Genomic DNA, 22,104 nt, shown 5'->3' with positions numbered 1-22,104 from the left:
TTATTAAATAATAGTCACATATAATAATTAAAAAGAGTTACATGTCATTTTAGTCCATATGGTTTGGGTCATTTTGTCAGTTTAGTCTAAAAATTTCATTATTGTCTATGGGTCCAAAAAGGTTTCACGGTTGCCATTTTAGTCCACTAGGTTAACTTCACATTTTTTGTTTGCCAAACAAAAAGGGAATCCCAAAGTAGCCTTTATCATTTATGTGTAATTGTTCGGTTCATAATCTTAGCATGTATCAAATCAGTCAAGTTCTAAAACAAAGCAATATAGTGGCTCATTCTCAAACAAATGAATATATTAAGTTGCCGAAGCAACATATATAATGTCAAGAAATTTAAGAGCTTAAAATCTCACCAAACAAAAGGGATACGAGCTGCCAATGTGAAAACATGTCTACTATCTAGCTTGCTACCTATAGTTAGGCAATTCTATATATATATAATTATCTTTGAAAACAGTTACTGAGAATACCTTTATCCTGAAACTTAAAGAGTTTTAACCATGACTAAGGACCAATAACCTTGCACTAGCAGGTAAACCGTTAACGATTAACATTGAAAAATCCGGTTTTCAAGCATATTTGAACCTGCTCGAGGACATTTTTTCAAAAGTTTTCAAAATCTTCATTCAGTTTACTTTCCTCATCCCACACTTGGGATACATTGTTTCCAAAGTACATTGTTTCTAAAAAATGATCACATTTGTAGGGAAAAGGTCCACTAATCAATCCAAGTATGCCTCTAAGTGACTATACTATCCCAACCAACCAAGACACACAAAACTAAAATAACAAAATAAACCATTTCCAACGCAAACAATTATTTCACACCACCAAGTTATGTAAACAAACAACCATAAAGAAAAGGAAAGAATATCTTGACTTATTAAACACTTCTTGAGTCCCTTTTAGTGAATGCTTACACCTCCATCAAACGCACATCAACCCTGATACATATCGATTCAGTACTCCTGACCTGTCATGCCGACGTAACTTCCCCACACTTGGTTGCTGCAATGTTTATGAAACAAACAAGAAAACATAAAAAAAAATAGAAAACAAATAAAAAAAAGAAAAATAAATCTTAGGCTGCTTCTCAAGAGTGATAAGTTTTAGATCATTAGTCAGATCATACTTGTGGTGCTTAAGGTGGTTTAGCAGAGTGCTTACCTTCCAACTTTTCTAAGTACAATTCTATCCAGTTTTCCGGGAGGTTTGCAGCTTCACGCCAACTAGGGTAAAACTTAGCTTCATTGACCCATGCATTTCCACCATCAGGTGGCTTATTCTCTTTGACTTGTCTTCTCACATTCACACTTTTCACAGGATCTCCATTCCTCTCAAACTTGGACCTGTAAAACTCAAAAACCTTCTCATTTAGTGTGTCCCCACTCACACGTGAAGTGCATTGAGAAACACACTCCTTAGTAGCAATTATATTACACAACTCATCAACAAAATCATAAATAATATATTTTGAAAACCCACTAAAAATTAACTTATGGTTCTCATAGCTTATGGTAATCAATCCCTCTCAACAATCGATTTGAGCATTGGATGTATGCAAGAATGAGCACCCCAAAACTACCTGTGATTCACCGAGCTGGATCATCACGTCCTTCACAACTCCCCGGGGTTGTTTTCAACTTGCATCAACAAACATCGCCATGCCGTCAATTGCATGGAAATGACCGAAGTCATGTTGGCCATACAAGTTACCTGGGAGGATACTCATTTCCCGTTCCAAAATCCAACAGAGCTCAGTGGATTTTCAATTTTCCAACCCAGATTGGGATGAGTGGCGTTCCTGAATCACTTCCATTTCCTTCCTTAGTTGTCTCAGTTACTCCTGCAATCACTCGAGAAGAAGAAAAACAGTTATCATCAAACTCATTTGTAAGAAAAATACTTACCGCACTAATTGTCACATTCTTCACATTCTTAGGGTTTACTTGTGTGTCACCTGTTAACTTTCCCTTTACCTTCTTTAATTCAGCCATCTCACCTACCATTTGACCAATCAACACAATTAAAGCTTGGATATTTTTATCACGTACCTTATTATCGTGCTTGATTGCCTGCAGTTCTTGCTGAATCAACTTCAACATCTCCATCATATCACTGTTACCCTGCTGATAATTTCTTTTGTAGCCCTGATTGTTCCCACTCGCCCTAGAGACATTGTTTTACAACATTGCTATTTATTTTACTAAAAATATGAAATCTTTTATTTTCTTAAAATCTTTTTTTTTTTTTTTTTTTTTAAAGTAACATGATACAATGATACATGCAACATAAGGGTAAAAGATATTGAATAAACATGAAAACAATGTGGGAAACGAATCAATTTTTTATAATTTCTTACTCCACCGTTTCATATGCACACATTATGACAACACCATTGAAACTTCCCCAATATTCTTCCCCCTTTCTCATCGCTCCAAATTGACTCAAAACTCGTATCATTCTTTGTAAATTTCACCAAATCCTTCAATCAAACACGCACACCTCAACAACTCATGACGTTATTCAACAGTAATTTCCAACTTTCATGTTTTTTGCCTTTAATTTCTTATTAATTTGATTATATCTCAATCCGATTTCATTGATCTGTATAATCTGTTGATGTTAGCGTTAATTGATCATCGGTAGCTTCAATTTCGGTGGTGAATTGTTGAAAAATTAGTAAGATTTGTAAAAAAGTGATTTTTACGCTAGGGTTAGGGTTTCTTTTTTTTTTTTTTCTTTTTTTCTTCTGCTTGATGAATTATTATAGTTTGCTTTGTTAATTGATCTGTTGATGTTGTGTTTTATTATGTTTTTATGCATTAAGATGATAAAGTTTGCATAATTATTGAAGTACATGTGAAATTATAATAGAGTTGGGATTTAGGGGTTCTGTACTGTAGGTAAGTTATAATACTCTTTTTTTTTTTGTTTTTTTTTTGTTTTTTACAAAATGATAACAAGGGATATCTAAATGTGATGACTAAGTTTGCAAAAGGTGTGTCAGCTGATATAGTTTCATCGTTGTTAACTACTAGCGGTATCCCGGTAGAGGTCGAGGGTTCGAGTGTCGTGGCGGAAAATGGTGTAGAATTTGGAGTAGATTGGATTGCTGTTAAAAAGAAAATTTCTAGCAGTAGTTAGGATGAATGTTAAGAAATATACGTGTTCAGTTGTTCACGAACTGTTTATGAACACTTAGCGAACGAGATTTTATCTCCGTGTTTGATTGTTAAGGAAATGGACTTGTTTGTGTTTGTTTGTATCTATTTGTTAATTCTAGGCAACGGACGAAAACGAACGTTGATGAACACAAATGAGCACAAACTAATGTTCATGACACAGATGGAAATAAACGAACACAAGCAAGCGTTAATGAACATAATATTTAATACATTGGCACTTATTAAATATTTTGTTTGTCGGAATTCTGAAATATTTAAATATAATATAAAAACTAAAAAACACTAATGAACTATCGAACACAAACGAACTCGTTACCGAACGTTTACGAACATAAATGAATGAACGGGACCTCTGTTCATGTTCGTTCATTTAACTAAATGAACGAAACTTCTTGTTCGTGTTCGTTTGTTTAATAAACGAACGAACACAAATGAACTTCCCGCCGAATGGTTCACAAACTGCTCGCCAAACGTTTGGTTCGTCTGCAGCCCTATGCGTGTGTGCTAAAGTTATTGAACTTAGAAATTTAAAATCTTGTTAAAGTTTTTCTTTTATATAAATAGGGATATTATGCAAATGACTATTGCTTTCTATTATGTGGTACAAATGCAGGTGTTTGCACACATTGGTTGTGTGAATCAAGGTAGATTCGACACCATCAATTTCTTTGGTCTCAAAGCTGTATATGTTCGAGGGTTGTACAAGTAAATATTGAGTGACAACACTTTCCAAGATACAGTAAGGTCAATAAAACATTTAGAACGTGCTAATTTCGTTCAATTCGTAAAGATTCTTATAAGGACCATTGTCAGATTGCATTTTCTTGGTGAGTTTAGATATAAGCGTCAATTAACGAATCATCTTTCAAACCCTAACTTTTGATCTTGTAGATTATTTCTTTTATATCTCAGATATCTTGTTCATTTGCTTGCACCATCTGGCATATGATTTCCCTTGTTAGGTGTTGCACTATATTTCTTATCATTTTGGTTACAATTTGTTATAGGGATATTGTATTTAAATAACATCAACTTTCACCATTTGGGCGATAGCACTCCCAAGTCCCAACATACGTATTGTATCGCGCCACTCCCAACTTTCAACTTATTTTCCTCTGGCACTCTCAAATTAACTGAACCCTAACCTAGTTAGTTTTTTTTTTGCTGACGTGGCATCTGATGTGGCACTTATTTGCTGACGTGGCTTTTTTAAATGATGTGGCATCTGACGTCAACTAACACAATTTGAAACAACTTGATTGTGATTGTTTCTTTAAGTAGTTGCCTTTGAATTCAAACTGAGTCCAATTTGTTTTAAAACGTGATTGAAATATCCAATAGCGGTAGGGTAACGAGTGTACTTATTTAAATTTCATATGTGGAGTATTGATTGGTTAATCGTGCTTTTAGATTTTTGCTTCTACTTAGTTAAGTGCCACTAGTCCCTGTGATGTTTTTTATTTTTCTTTTTCACTGGTTCATATATATATATATACGATAATCATGGTCAGTTACAACTTTTGTCCCTGTGCTTATCAAAAAGTTCAAATTTGGTCCGAAAGTTTTAAAATTTACACTTGGGGTCCAAAAGGGCTTCAAACTCGTAATTTGGATCTGAAAATATTTCAAACACTCTACTTTATTATTGTTAATTGTTCCGAAACTAAATTCATATAAATCAAGAACACATAGAATTGTATATATCTAAACTTGAACTTGCTAAACTTATTGTTTTGATAAGCGCAGAGAAAAGATTTTTATTAATATTTTTTTTTTCTGAATAAATTAGTGTCTACTCATTTGGCTATTTTAAGTTACATATTTACAGTGAAGTAGATGGCAAGTAGAAAAAGGAAAATTCAAAATGATGCAGACAACATTAACGCACTTCACAAAGAATGGGACGAAATTTCTTGTCCTATATGCATGGATCATCCACACAATGCTGTTCTTATTCTCTGCAGTTCTCATTCAAAAGGATGCAGGTCTTTCATTTGCGACACAAGTTACCGACACTCAAATTGTCTCGATCGATTCAAAAAACTTGTTTCTGAAACCACCAGTTCCACCACAGACCCGCCTAATCTGATCTCCGCAAACGACAATCTAATTGAAGATGTTGAATTGGCTGGAGGGCTTCAAGATTCTGATCACAACAACAACAATGACAATAATAATAATGATGATGCACCGAGTTTAAAGCCAAAATCTTGCCTAAAATGCCCTTTGTGTCGGGGAAAAGTGTCGGGGTGGGAGGTGGTGGAGGAGGTGCGGCAGTATTTAAATTCGAAATCCCGAAGTTGTTCTCAAGAATCGTGTTTGTTTTCCGGGAGTTATAGAGAATTAAGACGACATGCTAGGCGGGCCCACCCGACAGCCCGGCCGTCCGATGTTGACCCTACCCGTGAAAGAGCTTGGAGGCGGCTTGAGCACCAAAGAGAGTACGGTGATATAGTTAGTGCCATCCGGTCTGCCATGCCGGGGGCGGTTGTTTTCGGTGATTACGCTATCGAAAACGGAGATAATCGGATACCTGGTGAGAACAGGAGTCTTGTTGCGGAAGCAGGGAGCAATAATGGGCATTGGTGGACGGCGTTTTTCTTGTTTCAGATGATCGGGTCTATGGAACATCCGCCTGCCGACCGGAGAGGCATTGGGAGAGCTAGGGTTCCGACAAGGCATCGCCGCCGTCGGCTTTTGTGGGGGGAAACGTTATTGGGTTTACAAGATGATGACGACGGTGATGATGATAGTGACGATGGTGATCCTTTTGAGTTGGATTTGGTTGATAATAATGATGAAGATCGGGTTCCTTCTGAGAACCCTAGGAGACGTAGACGAAGGTTGACTCGATACAGATCAGACGAAGATCAATCATGAAAATCTGGTAGCTTTTTTTTTGTTTTTCGGGCCGGGTAACGGGTCAAGACAGGTAATTTTTGTATGAGATGAAACTAGTTGAATGAACTTTTTATCTAAAATTATATAGGGGAAGGTTCAAATGAAAACCACTAGTTAACGCGAAAACTCGAAAACCAACTAAAAAAGCCAAAAAAACATACCAATTTTTTTTTTTTTTTTTGCATACCAATTTTCGCTACTTTTAGTATATAAAAAAATTTTCATTGTAGTGCACATGTGTAATACTACACGTGTAGTACACAGACACATGTGTAGTATTACACATGTGTAATACAATTTTTTTTTTTTTTGAATTTTTTTTTATATAAAAAAACCTGCGATTTTTTATAAAAAAATTGAAAAAAAAAATTTCGTGTGTTTTTTAGGCTTTTTTTAGTTGGGAAATTGGCCTGTAATAATCTCACCTAGACCTTATTGGCCATTAATAATCCCACCTCAGAATATTCCCCCCACCAGTCCCACCTTTCACCTATTTTTCCTACAATGGTCCCCCGTTAAAAATATTTAACGGAGTTAAGCTTTTTTCCAAATTACAAACAGATTTTTTAGGGCTTTTGATTAGAACGACGATACGAGTCCATTGATGTAAAACTTGCCTCGAAACGGTGCACCAAACGATGAAAACGGCGCTTCAATTCGGGTGTTTAAATTTCCAATTAACCAAAATCAAGTCACTTGGAGCACCATTTCGAAGTAAGTTTTACATCAATGGACTCGTATCATCGTTCTAATTAAAAGCCCTAAAAAATTTATTTGTAATTTGGAAAAAAGCTTAACTCCGTTAAGTTTTTTTAACCGGGGACCATTGTAGGAAAAATAGGTGAAAGGTGGGACTGGTGGGGGGAATATTCTGAGGTGGGATTATTAATGGCCAATAAGGTCTAGGTGGGATTATTACAGGCCAATTTCCCTTTTTAGTTAGTTTTCGAGTTTTCGCGATAAAAGTGGTTTTCATTTGAACCATCCCCTATTAATCATATATGACAGTAATTATATATAAAAAAGTTTTGGTTAATATTATTCTGGTGGTTCATGTATTATGAATACACTTTGGGCAACTTTGAGTCTCGACCCGTTACCCTTTTAAGATTTTCTAACCCGAATATCCATGCATTTCTTATCGTTTTTGATGCACAGATAAAAGCAAACCGATGCATCAGGTTTTTCAACTCTCGTTCACTTCGATACCACCGGTGGAGAGATCATAAGCGTATTTGAATTTCAAATCGTTGTTATTTGCTCAGATGTTTTTTAGATTGAAGAATGGTTGTTGGTTCTGTTTGTGGGGTGGGAAGATGGGGGGGCTGCTTGGAGCATTTACATTACTCTATTTGTGCTTGTTTACACCATTTATGTGAAGTAACTTGAATGAAACCTTTTTTTACAAGTTCATTTTTGTCTTCATATCCATGCTTTTGGTAGTAAGTTTTATCTAGCTGGCTGATTGTTATTTTGGTATTAGTTTTTTTTTTTTTTTTTTTTTTTTTTTTTTTTTTTTTAATAATTAGGTTGTCATGTTTGTCAACCGTAAAAAACGGGTTTCTTTTACCATGCGCGGCTAGCCACTGGCGTCGTCTTTTCTTTTTCTTTTGTTAAACCATAGTATTTTCGTTTGGCACTTCATTGTCTATGGCTAAACTGCAATGCTGCAAATCATCGCCATTGTTAACCTGGAATTGGCAACCTCCGCGTTTTCACCCAGAATGGTATGCAATCCGATTTTAACACTAGCATCGTGCAATTCGTTTTTGTTAGTGATGGATCTTCTATACCAATTACCTACATGGGTCATACACCCGCTTATCTTGTCTCTGCGTCACTTCCAGTTTTATTATTAAAATCCTAAAATGTGTCCTGTCTTTTTACTATTACAAGTGATCCGTTGAGTTCGACCCTTATGGTTTTTGTATGAAAAATCTATGACTTGACAATTCATCTTATGTGAAAACATTGTTGATCTCTATCCAATTCATACCCATGTTACTTCTGCCTTTGTCACCCTTTCTTTGAGTCACATTCTCGAACACCAACGAGACAACGACTAAGTGACACGAGACATTATCTTGCAGTCTCTTATGAGTAATGGTCTTATTTCAGGTCATAAAACCAAAACTCTTATGCAATGCCACGCTTTTCGGTTAGGAAAGCAAGTTAAACCTCTTTTCTACGAATCCTTCGTCGAGTCGCCATCTTACATAGTTTGCTTAACATTGTGGGAATCTTCTATTCCTGAATAAGTTTTTTTACAGATTGTTTAACTGATATGCAAAGTTTTTTTTTTTTTTTTCAGAAACATATGAATCAGATTATAATTGTGAATGAAATAGAATAATGAATCAGATAATAATAATTGTGAATGAAATAGAATAAGAAAGATACAAAACAAAAGTGTTATTGTATCACTCAAGAATGTTTTAGAAGTTTTGAAAATGCATATGCAAGAGGTGTTTGCAACTAAGGGGTAATTGCATTTTATTTATAGGAGGTAGCATCAAATACCGTCGTAAGAAGGATATCAAGTGGAGTCTGATTGACCTCATTCAAGCGGTATTGGAACCGTCTCATCGAACTCTACTATGTGAGATTTTAGGTTTTTGTTTTTAAAAGTTTAGCTTGTAGATTTTAGACTTTTGTTTACATCATTGTGTCTTTTTATTTATGAATAATGGATTTTAATAATCCCAACTATTAGCCAATGGCTGGCAACGGTCTCAACTTCAAAAATAACCTGTGGTGGTCCCATTTTTTCACATATTGAAAATTAATGGACCTTTACTAATAGAACATTAATTTCTTTCTCTTTTTTTCCTTTTCTGCTAGTTAAGGTCCATTTGTTTACAATATGAAAAAAGTGGGACCACCGTTGATTATTTTTGAAGTTGGAACCGTTGCCGGCCAACGACTAATAGTTGAGATTATTAAAATCCGTTATTCCTTTTATTTATTATTATGTCTTTTCTATATTTGCGTTATTGTCTCTTTCGTGACTCATTGTGTCATTTTCTTCGACGTTGTGTTATATTTTTCGTCATTATTTATATTTTGCTCGACATTGTGTTATATTTTGCGATCCATTGTGTCTTTGTACACTTCTTATTGTTAGGAGTCTTTTTATAATAACTTTTGTCACACCCCCCAAAATACCACCTAGGGAATGTCCTTGTTAGGCGTGTGACGTACCAATAACGAGCCACTAATTACATTGAACGCGTACAAGTTGCAAAATAAAATCCTTAATTATTAATGTAAAATACCATCAACGAGTTTAAATGAAAATCAACATGTTCAGCGGAAGCAAATAGTAAACCTATGTTAAACTGTTTCAAAAACCAATGTATGATATCAATAGTTCAATCACATGAATCACTCCAGTCGACCCATGACCACTCCAGCTACTCCAGACAGCAAGTTCCAATCCAAGACATCTAACGACCTACAAGCATGCAAACAAGTGTGTCAGACGACGCTGGTGAGTTCAAAGTTTTGTTAACACGTTTAGTTACCAGGTATGTGTATAAAACAGTTCAAATGTTCAATAGTTCAATAATTTGATTTGATGTTGTTATTAACTCGATTAATAGCATACATATATTAGGCAACGATTTCAATATATAATTTGTATATATTTGTACCAAAATAGCCGATATCAAATGTATTATTTATAGGGATCATTATCAATGGAAAAAGGTCAAGGAACCTATTATTTCATGGTATCATCCTTCGATCCTCTCCTATTCTTTCTCTAACCCTTGTTCGCCAACTCTCTCTCCTCACAAACAACCTCTGCCGCCACCATGACTGGTTCGAACTCCTCTGTCGCCAGTGAATCTAAGATTCACCCTGCCACAACCGTCTCCAACATCAAGTCTTTGATCCCTATCACTCTAGTAATCGAATCCGGTCAATACAATTCTTGGGCCACCCTCTTTAAACTCCACTGCAAAACTTTTCTTGTATTCGATCACATCAAAAACAAACCTGAAATTTCCTCCAGTGACACCAACAAGCCGACGGACGATTGGGAGCGTCTGGATGCCATTGTTTTACAATGGATATACAATACGATCTCAAACGACCTTCTACACACCATCATTAACAAGACTGCTACTGCGTACGATGCTTGGGTTGCCATCGAAAATCTTTTTCACGACAACAAAAGTGCTCGTGCGATCCAACTTATGCATAAATTCTCCAACACCCGCCTTGACGGCTTCCCGAATGTATCCGCGTACTGCCAAGAACTAAAAATATTGGCCGACCAACTTGCTAATGTCAATGCTCCTGTGGATGATGATCGCCTTGTGCTTCAGTTAATTGCTGGTTTGAACGAAGAATACGACGGAATTGCAACAATTTTGCAACAACAGGAACCATTGCCGTCATTCTATGTCGCCCGATCCAAGATTATTTAGGTTGAGACTCGCAAAGCCGAGCAGGCCCTTCATGCCTCCAAAACAGCCGGTTCGGCTCTCACAGCAACTACCCAACGCTCGGTTCCTTCCGAATCAAGTCGACACGATGACCGAACCGGCGGCAGGGGCCGTGGTCGGTCCGGCAGACGTGGTCGGGGACGTGGGTCTTATGGCCGAGGCCGTCCAATGCAGAACTGGTCGAATCAATTCTTCAACCCATGTGTAACAACTCTTATTAAAATCAATAATTAGGATGATAATTAGTCAATAAGGAAACCCTAATTGAGACACCCAAGTGATTCTGCACTAACCCTAAAATTTTCAGAACAATCAGAATTAGGATCAGGGCCCCTAAAACTCAAGGGGGGCAAACCCTAGTGGATAATTATCCATCAAATTCGTTGTCACAATTGAAATTAAGAAAACTATTGAGTCAGCCAAGCTAGTCCCGTACCCAGCTAGCCTATGTAAATAGACTACACCCTTTACGGACCGTAAAGGAAAAAGCCATACGGTCCGTAAGCCTGTCCAAAAATCACTATAAATAGCAGACATTGGCAATTGATTTCTGTGTTGAAAACGACGTGCAAATTCTCTGTAGACGTCAAGATATAGCAAGAACAGTCACAAAACACACACCTTAGTATCAAATTACTGCCGCAAAACAGGGTAATCACTCGATCGCTATTACGATTCATTTTCCGAGATCAATATATCCAATGAATGTTTAAGTGCCGCCCACACCAGGGTGATACTTTGTCGTTCGTCGTTAAATCGATGGATGTTTAAGTATCGCACTTTGTCGTTCGTTGTGAGAATTTGATCTCATGAGTTATCGTAACTGCTGTATTGATCACTAACCCGGTTTTGTGTGCATTATTATTTAATTAGGTTAAACAAGGCTAAATCATATTCTGCCCGTGTTAAATCTGCAATGTGAGTCATTCTCTTTTCTCACAGTTTGTGAGTCATTCTCTTTTTATCAACTGTTTTACAATACTCCAAATTATTTTCAGAATTATAATTACAGTGATTAAGTTTATGTAATCACCAAATTACAGCCAGTATGTGGGGTATTGTGCACATTACTACAGTTTTAATCACATTAGGTGGGCGAACCTAAAATTAAGTGATATACGTCATTCATTGGGGCAGCCAATGGTGATATGACCACAGTCACAGATCCGGTCGAGTGACAAATACTGTAGGTAGTTGGTTGATAACAAACATATGTAAAAACTCTTAATACTGTGAATTATAACAAATGTGTCGTTTTAGTAAATAGAATGATTCATTCAGTATTTCCCCGCTGACAAAACCTTTTTCAAACATGTTTCAGGTGATCTACTGTAATTCAGGAAAAGTGCCGGGGGAGCATTTCAAGTTTAAGATAGTGGCTCAGTATAAAATAAAGGAATATGTTTTGAAATAAAATTTATCAGAAAAATCTTATTATTGTAAATTATCGGGGTTTTATCCCGAGTTGTGAAATAAAATAATCGGGAAAAGTTTTTAGCTGTATAACGATCCTGATGTTAAAATTCCGCTGCTAAAATCACATAAATAAATATCACGGGATTTCTGTCCCGCGGCTCCTAAAACGGGTCAAACCGGGTCGGGGGCCGTGACAGAAATAAGGTGGTATCAGAGCCACTGAGTTAAGCTAATTAAGTATTTAAAAGATACTTAATTTTTCCTGATTACTATTATATGATTATGTGTTTTTATTAAACTGACTATTTGTTAGTTACAGTATGGGTAAGCAAAAGTTGCAAGATATCTATCTTAAATTAGATAGGTCAGTCTACGAAGAGGGAAGTTCTTCCAAAACTAAATTTTCAAAACTCCCTACAATTTCTGAAGAAGGAATATTTGTGCGAAAAGCACAATATGAGAAACCGCTTTCTCCTAGAAAAAGGAGTATGATTATTAAGAAAAGTAAAGAGCAAATCCGGGAAAAGATGATTAAAAAGGAAACCCAGGAGTTAATCAATAAATCACCTTGGGAAGATAAGCTAGATGAGAAATGGGCAAATTTGTATATGCTAGCCACTGTAGCAGAACATGCAAATCTTTAAATACCTAAATCTAGTAATAGCATTTCCCAGTAAATAAATAAATAAATCTGAGTGTGTTCTTTCCTATTATTTTGTACAAATAAGTGTGCAATAAAACTTCGATGTTTATTTGTTAAACTTTGTTCCAAAGTTTTAACTTAGCATTTTGTGCATTTTTGCATATATGCTACACAGCATGAGCGAGATATCTGAAGCTTTTCAGAACCTCAATCTTTACCCGGTGAATATAGAAGTTTCCCAAGAGTTTACTGGATACTTTGCTGATGTGGACCAACCTGTAGAATTCCATGCTCCACCTTTGACAAAGCCAAAACGAAAGAAAAAGAAGAATTACGTGTGGGGACATCGTATACGTAGGAAAAAGCCAGCTCCAAAACTTCCTAAAATAAACAATCCTTTAGAAATAGCAAAAGAAACTGGTAAACAGCCGGAGATGGAAATTGAAGTTAAGAAAGATTCTAGGCAAATGGAGATACAGTTTGAGGAATATTCTCAAGAAATAGAAATGGAAGTAGGGCAAGGTTCTAGACCAACACAAATAGAAAATTGAGAGAGCTCCAATCAAAATCAAAACCAGGGAATAACTTTTCAGGATGAAATAGATTTCCTATTGGCAAACTGTGAGACTATTCAGCCTGTCAATACGAATATTTTTACCTATCCTATCGAAAATCCAAGCCCTGTGAATTTTGCACCAGCAATTCCAGAACCAATAGTCCACGCTCAACCTATAGAAATGGAAGAATGGTGGATGAATGATTGGCAATTTCAAAATATTGTCAACGACCCTTATTCCTTCCTTCCGCAATTCGATCCAGAACCCCTACCTAATCCACCAATGAGCACTGAGAATATGGCTGAACTTCGCCATTTCGGTGAAGAGTTGATGGATGCAGGGAATAGAATCAGGGAGATAGGGGGACAGATTGCCTGGAAGTATGACGAAAGGGAACTTCGTTTTTAGGATGACAAGTGACGAGGGATAGGAGGATGGTAAAACTATAGTTGTATAATAGTAAAAGTAAATATTGAAATTAGTATGTAACATAACGAATAAAACGTTGTAAAATATTGGTGTGTATTGATGCATACTATAACCAATATAAAATGGAATCGAGAAATCGATAGTTTTGACTTTACGTGCATTGTGAATTGTCTGATTGTTTGTGTATAAATTGCTAGTTATCAAATACTAATAAAAATTGTTATATATTATCAGATGGCAAATAGTGGTAATGAACCAGTAAATGAGGTTAATCAGTCGGAGCAACATCCAGGGGATCAATATATGACTAGACAAGATATTGAAAATATTGTTGCTCAAGGGATAGCTAATGCTATTCCAGCATTTGTTGCTGCTGTAAAAAGTCCAATTGAACCACAACATATCGTTCCTAGTAAACGTACTTCTGAAGATAACTTCAGTAATAGTATAAATGGGGGCAATAATCACGACAATGAATCTCAGCACACGCCGCTTGTGACAACTCGTACTTTAGACTTACCGTGTGTAACGTCATATGCTTACGTGAACCATATTATTTGAATAAATACATGATATGTTATGTTTATGTGATATGTGTGTATTATATACTAGTATAGTGAACGAGCCCAAACCACACACTATAACCCGATCGCACAAGGCTAACCGGTCACACAAGCCCATTTCGGGCCACACCTTGTAATCGGATACCATACACCATGGGGCAGCCGGGTTGGGCTCGGCCCACTCCTCTTGACCGTGTAAATTTCCTTAGTTGGGGATTGGTATTCTCAATTGTCACAAAAACACATTAACACACACAAACCCTAGACTCTCTCTCTCTCTCTCTCTCGTGTGCTTTGGAACCCGACGGCAAACACCACACGAAGCTCGTGAACCGAATCGATCCCCTACTTTCACCCGGTTAGTATATGTTCACCGATTTCATGTTTGGTGATGTTGATGTTATATTGGTTTTGATTTCATATGATTACTTTAGGGTTATGCATGCTAGTATTGATTTCATATGAAAACATGATAATTGAATTATGGACTCATTGTTCCTGTTATTGTTTCTGATGCATATATGATTGATATTTGGTCCGAGTATAACCGGCTAGGTTGCATGCTAGTCTGATGATATGATTATGATTCGGTTTAGGGTAGTTTGATAATCCGATTGTTTGTATTGATGCTGTTATGAACATGCTTAATGATGATGATTTGAAGGTGTTATGAGTATGATTGAATGCTGAATAAACGTTGACTTGATCTGTTTCCGAAACTGCCTAAGTTGTTAGCTTGAATCACGGAATAATTGTTGCATAAATTATGGAAACCAGTTACACACCTAGTTGCGACATAGATTGCGAGTCGAGACCTCACAATCTCGACTCGAGACCACAAGCAGCACAACTCGAGACCGGCGTTGCGAGTCCCGTTGCGACTCGAAATCTCACACAGCAGCACGAGCCGGAACCACGGTTGCGAGTCCCATTGCGACTCGAAACCGGGCCATGACAAGCCGAAACCACAGTTGCGAGTCCCGTTGCGACTCGAAACCTCCCGTTGCGACTCGAGATCTCGACTCGAGATCATATGCACGTGCACACACAATTGGGCCTATGGACTGTTTTGTTATTGGGCTGTTATGTGTTATGTATATGGGCCGTTTATGCTATTGGATCAATTATGCTATTATTTGGGCCGGGAACTATTGAATTTCATTGGGTGGACCGCACAAGGATGTTGGGCTTGTGCGAGTCCAAGTCTTGCATACGGTATACTATTAAAGTGTGTTGATTGAATACGTGTTACCATGACTTATACGAGCTCGTGACTTGTTGGACTATGTATAAATATACGTGTATCATTTGAAGTCAAAACCTGACTTGTACAATAACCATGATAGGACGTGGTTGACCACTTACTAGCTTACCTGTACTTTCTGTGTATCTGCCGAGCAACCCAAGGTGAGTTCACACCCTTACTAAGGCATGGGATTCCCGGGGTGTTGGGAATGGGATTGATAAGGATAAGGTTGAATAGACTCATACGGACATTGTTACTAGACTACCATACCATCGTCCTCGGTTGTGCAGGACGCATACGTAAAACCTACGTATAACTAAGTTACTCGCTATCCTCGGTTGTGAAGGATACTCACGTAAAACCTGCGTGAACGGATACTTACTACTGCCTCGGTTGTGTCAGGCACTTACGTAAAACCTACGTAAACCCCCACGTACCTTATCCTCGGTTGTGAAGGATACTTACGTAAATCCTGCGTAAACTTGTACGTATTACTGTTCTCGGTTGTGAAGAACACTTATGGTTACACATAGTCTAGTGGATTAATAACATGGGAAGCCCCCACCAATAGAAACCTATATTGGCCCAGTAGAGCCACTTGATACTCATGAACTTACTGTTACGCATTTACTTTCTGTGAACTCGCTCAACTAGTTGTTGACTCTCTGCTGCATGCCTTGCAGGACCTTAGGTACACAATGGAGCTTGCACAGGGAGGAGCAGGTCGTTGTGGGAAATGATTCATGAACGATGTTTGAACTTATAACTTACGTTGGGTTTTCATTATTATGCTTCCGCTACTTAAACAAAGTTTGGTTTTTGAAACATCAATCATGTCGTGATGAATTACTTTATCTACTTTTTGCTATGTTTGATATGATTGATGGCTTGATCCTGGTCATGTCACGCTCCCAAGCGGTGGTACTCCGCGTGTAGGATTTTGGGGGTGTGACAGATTGGTATCAGAGCCATTGGTTATAGAGAACTTGGTTTTAATATGGGAAAACGTTTTTATTAAAACCAGACTATAACCAGAACAGTGCTCTCAACGATCCACAACGACGCTTCGCTCCACGTGCAAGACTCGACATCATAGGTAACAAGGTTTATGTTTATTGCCTGTTTGCTAGAATTGCTTAGAACTTTGCTCGCATTACGCTTAGATACACATGACTGTATTACATGAGAATACCCACGTGCTTACACTTTTCTGTCATCGCCTTACTCGCGAACCACTCTCACTTACGTTACTTTTGCCATGAAGATCATGTCTGGACGAATCAACATGACTCAAGCCCAGCTAGAGGCTCTCGTTCAAGCTCAAGTTGCTGCGGCACTTGCAGCTGCTCAAGCAGGTAGTATATCCTGTAGTCATAACTTACGTTAGGATCTTTAGATCCTACACTCCTAAACTAGCCCTTGTATTTAAACTTTGCCCTATTCGTATACAATAGGTCAACCAGCGCAGCAAGTTTGCACCTTTAAGAATTTCATGGACTGTCGTCTAAGTACCTTCAGCGGCACAGAGGGGGCAGTGGGACTCCTCCACTGGTTTGAGAAGCTCGAGTCGGTATTCGAGATGTGCGAATGCCCTGAGGCTCGCAGGGTGAAATACGCCACTGGCATGCTAGAAGGAATAACACTAACTTGGTGGAACGCCCAAGTTCAGATCTTAGGGTTGGCAGCTGCTAACGCCACACCCTGGAATGATTTCAAGGAACTGATCAAGAGGGAGTATTGTACTCGGGAAGACATCCATAAGCTGGAGGATGAGTTTTACCATCTGAAGATGACTGGATCGGAAATTGAAGCTTACACCAAAAGGTCAAACGAACTGGCCGTACTGTGTCCAACTATGGTGGACCCTCCGATTAAGCGCATTGAGTTGTATCTCAAAGGGTTGGCGCCAGAGATCCAGAGCCACGTTACTTCGGCTAATCTTGATAACATCCAGGATATTCAACGCCTCGCTCACCGCATCACAGACCAGGCAGTGGATCAGAACAAACTGCCTAAACGCGTCAGCGCTACTGCTACCGTTACTACTTCAGCTACTCCTACTACTCCCAGTGACGGTAAGAGAAAATGGGATGGGGATTCCAGCAAGGGATCAGCTTCAGTTCAGTCTCAGGCCCAGCAGTGGAAGACTGACAGTTATCAGAGTCCCAGCCAGCATTCCTCAGGTAGCCACAGGCAGGGCGGATATCGAGGGAACCTCCCAAAGTGCAACAACTGCGGCAGACACCACGGTGGCCAGTGTAACAAGGGTCGCTGTCAAAGATGCCTCAAGATGGGTCATGAGGCTAAGGATTGTAGAAGCCCTCGTCCTGCGAACCAGAACCAGCAGCAGCCACAGGCACAGCAGAATCAGCAACAGGGCAACAAAGTATGTTTTCAGTGTGGGGCAGAAGGCCACTTCAAGAGGCACTGTCCTCAGCTAAACAGGAACCAGAACAACAACCATAACAATCAGGGCAATGGCAACAACAACAACGGGGGAAACAACAATAATAATGGCAACGAAGCTAGGGGACGCGCTTTTGTGCTAGGTCGAGGCGACGCAGTGAACGATCCCAACGTAGTTATGGGTAAGTTTCTCCTCGACAATATTTACGTTACTGTTTTGTTTGATTCGGGTGCGGATACAAGCTATATGTCTGTGAAAATGTGTCAACTGCTAAAACGTGCACCAACACTTTTACCCACCAAACATGTAGTAGAGTTAGCTAACGGTAAAAGTCTAGAAGCCACGCAGATAGTCAAGGGTTGTAGCATTGTCTTAGCTGGTCAAGTTTTCTCCATCGACCTTATTCCCATAGTCTTGGGAAGTTTCGATATCGTTATTGGGATGGATTGGTTATCCCAGCATCAGGCAGAAATCTTATGTAGTGAGAAGATAATTCGCATTCCTCGTTCTGGACAAGAACCTCTTGTAGTTCAAGGCGACAAGAGTGGTGCTGTGGTTGGCATCATCTCTTTCTTGAAGGCTCAGAAATGCTTACGAAAGGGGCACACTGCCATTCTGGCACTCGTTACAGACGCATCAACAAAGGAAAAGAAATTGGAGGATATTCCAATTGTACGCGACTACCCTCAGGTGTTCCCTGAAGACTTACTTGGCTTACCGCCTCACCGTCAGGTCGAATTTCAAATCGAGCTCGCTCCAGGAGCAGCACCCATAGCTCGCGCACCATACCGTCTAGCTCCATCAGAGTTGGAAGAACTGTCAAAGCAACTGCAAGAGCTCTTAGAAAAGGGCTTCATTCGTCCAAGCTCTTCGCCTTGGGGAGCTCCAGTACTTTTTGTGAAAAAGAAGGACGGTACGTTCAGAATGTGCATCGACTACCGTGAACTCAACAAGGTGACGGTGAAGAACCGTTATCCTCTTCCACGCATAGACGACTTATTCGACCAGTTGCAAGGGTCGTGCTACTATTTGAAGATAGACCTGAGGTCAGGTTATCATCAGCTGAGAGTCCGGGAGGAGGACGTCTCTAAAACCGCTTTCAGAACACGCTACGGTCACTACGAGTTTCTTGTCATGCCATTCGGGTTAACGAACGCGCCTGCCGTATTTATGGATCTTATGAACAGGGTGCGCAAACCCTATCTTGACAAGTTCGTCATAGTATTCATCGACGACATTCTGATTTACTCCAAGAGTCAGGAGGAGCACGAGCAGCATCTACGTCTTATTTTGGAACTTCTTCGAAAGGAACAGTTGTACGCTAAGTTTTCGAAATGCGACTTCTGGCTTCGTGAAGTCCACTTCTTAGGCCACGTAGTGAACAAGGATGGGATCCATGTCGATCCATCCAAGGTAGACTCGATCAGAAACTGGCCTGCACCACGTACGCCAACGGAAATACGCCAATTCTTGGGCTTGGCGGGTTACTACAGACGGTTTATTAAAGACTTTTCAAAGATTGCTCAGCCGCTTACACTACTGACACAGAAGGGAGTCACCTATCGCTGGGGAGAGCCCCAGGAAACTGCTTTCCAGTACTTACAGGATAGACTTTGCAGCGCACCTATCCTCTCTTTGCCAGAGGGCACGGACGATTTCGTGGTATATTGTGATGCATCCATCCAAGGTCTTGGATGTGTGTTAATGCAGCGCGACAAGGTTATTGCTTACGCTTCACGTCAACTCAAGGTTCACGAACGGAACTACACGACGCACGATTTAGAGCTGGGAGCTGTTATTTTCGCGCTTAAGATATGGCGACACTACCTGTACGGTACCAGGTGCACGATTTACACCGATCACAGGAGTCTCGAGCATATCCTTAAGCAGAAGGATTTGAACATGCATCAACGGCGACGGGTTGAATTACTGAACGATTACGAATGCGCTATTAAGTACCATCCAGGCAAGGCCAATGTTGTGGCTGACGCCCTCAGTCGGAAAGACACTTTACCTAAGCGCGTGCGAGCGCTACAACTTACGATTCAGTCTAGCCTTCCTGCACAGATACGAGATGCTCAGGTAGAAGCATTGAAACCCGAAAACGTCAAGGCTGAAGCCTTACGCGGCTCACGACAACGAATGGAACAGAAGGCAGACGGCGCCTACTACGTAACGGGGCGTATTTGGGTCCCACTTTATGGCGGTCTACGCGAACTTGTAATGGACGAAGCTCACAAGTCTCGCTACTCGGTACACCCAGGGTCGGACAAAATGTACCACGACATCAGAACAACATACTGGTGGCCAAGCATGAAGGCCCACATCGCTACGTACGTTGGAAAATGCTTGACCTGTGCGAGAGTCAAGGTTGAATACCAGAAACCAGCGGGCCTACTTCAGCAGCCTAAGATACCTCAATGGAAATGGGAAGAAATTTCCATGGATTTCGTTACAGGCCTACCTAGGTCCCAGCGTGGGAATGATACCATATGGGTGATCGTGGATCGACTCACCAAGTCTGCACACTTCCTAGCTATAAAGGAAACGGATAAGTTCTCCACTCTCGCAGACGTTTATCTTAAAGAAGATGTTTCGAGGCACGGAGTGCCCACCTCCATCATTTCGGATCGCGATGCACGATTCACGTCAGAACTATGGCAAGCGATGCATAAATCTTTCGGCTCACGATTAGACATGAGCACAGCATATCATCCTCAGACGGATGGGCAGTCTGAGCGAACAATCCAAACTCTTGAAGACATGCTTCGGGCATGCGTTATTGATTTCGGCAACGGCTGGGAAAAGCATCTCCCTTTGGTGGAGTTCTCGTATAATAACAGTTATCACACCAGCATACAAGCCGCTCCATTTGAGGCATTGTACGGACGTAAATGCCGGTCACCTCTCTGTTGGGCAGAGGTGGGGGATAGTCAGATTACGGGTCCAGAGATTGTAGTGGACGCCACAGAAAAGATTGCACAGATACGACAACGCATGGCGGCAGCACGCGACCGTCAGAAAGCCTACGCGGACAAGCGTAGAAAGCCATTGGAATTTCAGGTCGGGGACCGGGTTTTATTAAAAGTTTCACCCTGGAAGGGTGTGGTTCGTTTTGGCAAACGGGGCAAACTGAATCCGCGGTACGTCGGACCGTTCGAAATCATTGAAAAGATAGGCAAAGTAGCCTACAAGCTAAACCTACCAGCTGAACTCGGTGCAGTTCACAATGTATTTCATGTGTCGAATCTGAAAAAGTGCCTATCAGATGAGACCCTTATCATTCCCTTTAAGGAACTCACTATCGACGAGCGGTTGCAATTCGTCGAGGAACCAGTTGAAATCACGGACCGGGATGTGAAGGTCCTCAAACACAAGAGAATCCCTCTTGTTCGAGTACGTTGGAACTCCAAACGTGGCCCAGAGTACACCTGGGAACGCGAAGACAGGATGACAGAAAAGTACCCCCAGTTATTCGGAACCAAAACAACCACTACTGAGGCTGAAGCTACTACTTCGGAATTTCGGAAATTCCAGATCAACGGGGGGAGGATGTGACACCCCAGGAAAACCAGTGAACGATTGAACTTACCTAGCTTCCTCAGTGAGTGCATACCAAATTTCGGGACGAAATTTCTTTTTAGTTGGGGATAATGTGACAACTCGTACTTTAGACTTACCGTGTGTAACGTTATATGCTTACGTGAACCATATTATTTGAATAAATACATGATATGTTATGTTTATGTGATATGTGTGTATTATATACTAGTATAGTGAACGAGCCCAAACCACACACTATAACCCGATCGCAAAAGGCTAACCGGTCACACAAGCCCATTTCGGGCCACACCTTGTAATCGGATACCATACACCATGGGGCAGCCGGGTTGGGCTCGGCCCACTCCTCTTGACCGTGTAAATTTCCTTAGTTGGGGATTGGTATTCTCAATTGTCACAAAAACACATTAACACACACAAACCCTAGACTCTCTCTTTCTCTCTCGTGTGCTTTGGAACCCGACGGCAAACACCACACGAAGCTCGTGAACCGAATCGATCCCCTACTTTCACCCGGTTAGTATATGTTCACCGATTTCATGTTTGGTGATGTTGATGTTATATTTGTTTTGATTTCATATGATTACTTTAGGGTTATGCATGCTAGTATTGATTTCATATGAAAACATGATAATTGAATTATGGACTCATTGTTCCTGTTATTGTTTCTGATGCATATATGATTGATATTTGGTCCGAGTATAACCGGCTAGGTTGCATGCTAGTCTG

At 39.8% G+C, this 22,104-nt stretch overlaps 2 protein-coding genes across 9 annotated transcripts; both read left to right on the top strand.

Annotated features, from left to right (window-relative positions):
* The first annotated feature begins 2,337 nt into the window (after positions 1–2,337).
* LOC110871123 lies at positions 2,338–7,527 on the top strand. Of its 8 annotated transcripts, none has more exons than XR_002553532.2 (4): positions 2,338–2,545; positions 3,815–4,028; positions 5,030–6,133; positions 7,261–7,527. XR_002553532.2 is itself a non-coding variant. In XM_022120065.2 (4 exons), exon 3 carries the CDS (start codon positions 5,038–5,040, stop codon positions 6,079–6,081), a length of 1,044 nt encoding a protein of 347 aa, XP_021975757.1. In that variant the 5' UTR covers positions 2,338–2,545; positions 3,815–4,028; positions 5,030–5,037; the 3' UTR covers positions 6,082–6,088; positions 7,261–7,527. The 8 variants fall into 8 exon arrangements, 7 of the variants coding, with proteins under 7 accessions (XP_021975757.1, XP_035845750.1, XP_021975766.1 ...); XM_022120065.2 differs by having other exon boundaries at positions 5,030–6,088; XM_035989857.1 differs by having other exon boundaries at positions 5,016–6,088.
* Positions 7,528–9,917: 2,390 nt separating this feature from the next.
* Positions 9,918–10,535, top strand: LOC110925009. Its single transcript, XM_022169007.1, has one exon. It carries the CDS (start codon positions 9,918–9,920, stop codon positions 10,533–10,535), a length of 618 nt encoding a protein of 205 aa, XP_022024699.1.
* The last annotated feature ends 11,569 nt before the right edge of the window (positions 10,536–22,104 follow it).

This window comes from Helianthus annuus, chromosome 1 (assembly GCF_002127325.2).
Source record: "Helianthus annuus cultivar XRQ/B chromosome 1, HanXRQr2.0-SUNRISE, whole genome shotgun sequence".
In the NCBI taxonomy this organism is placed as follows: Eukaryota; Viridiplantae; Streptophyta; class Magnoliopsida; order Asterales; family Asteraceae; genus Helianthus; species Helianthus annuus.
The sequence above is the reverse complement of the archived record's forward strand: the minus strand, read 5'-3'. Positions and strand labels throughout refer to the sequence as shown.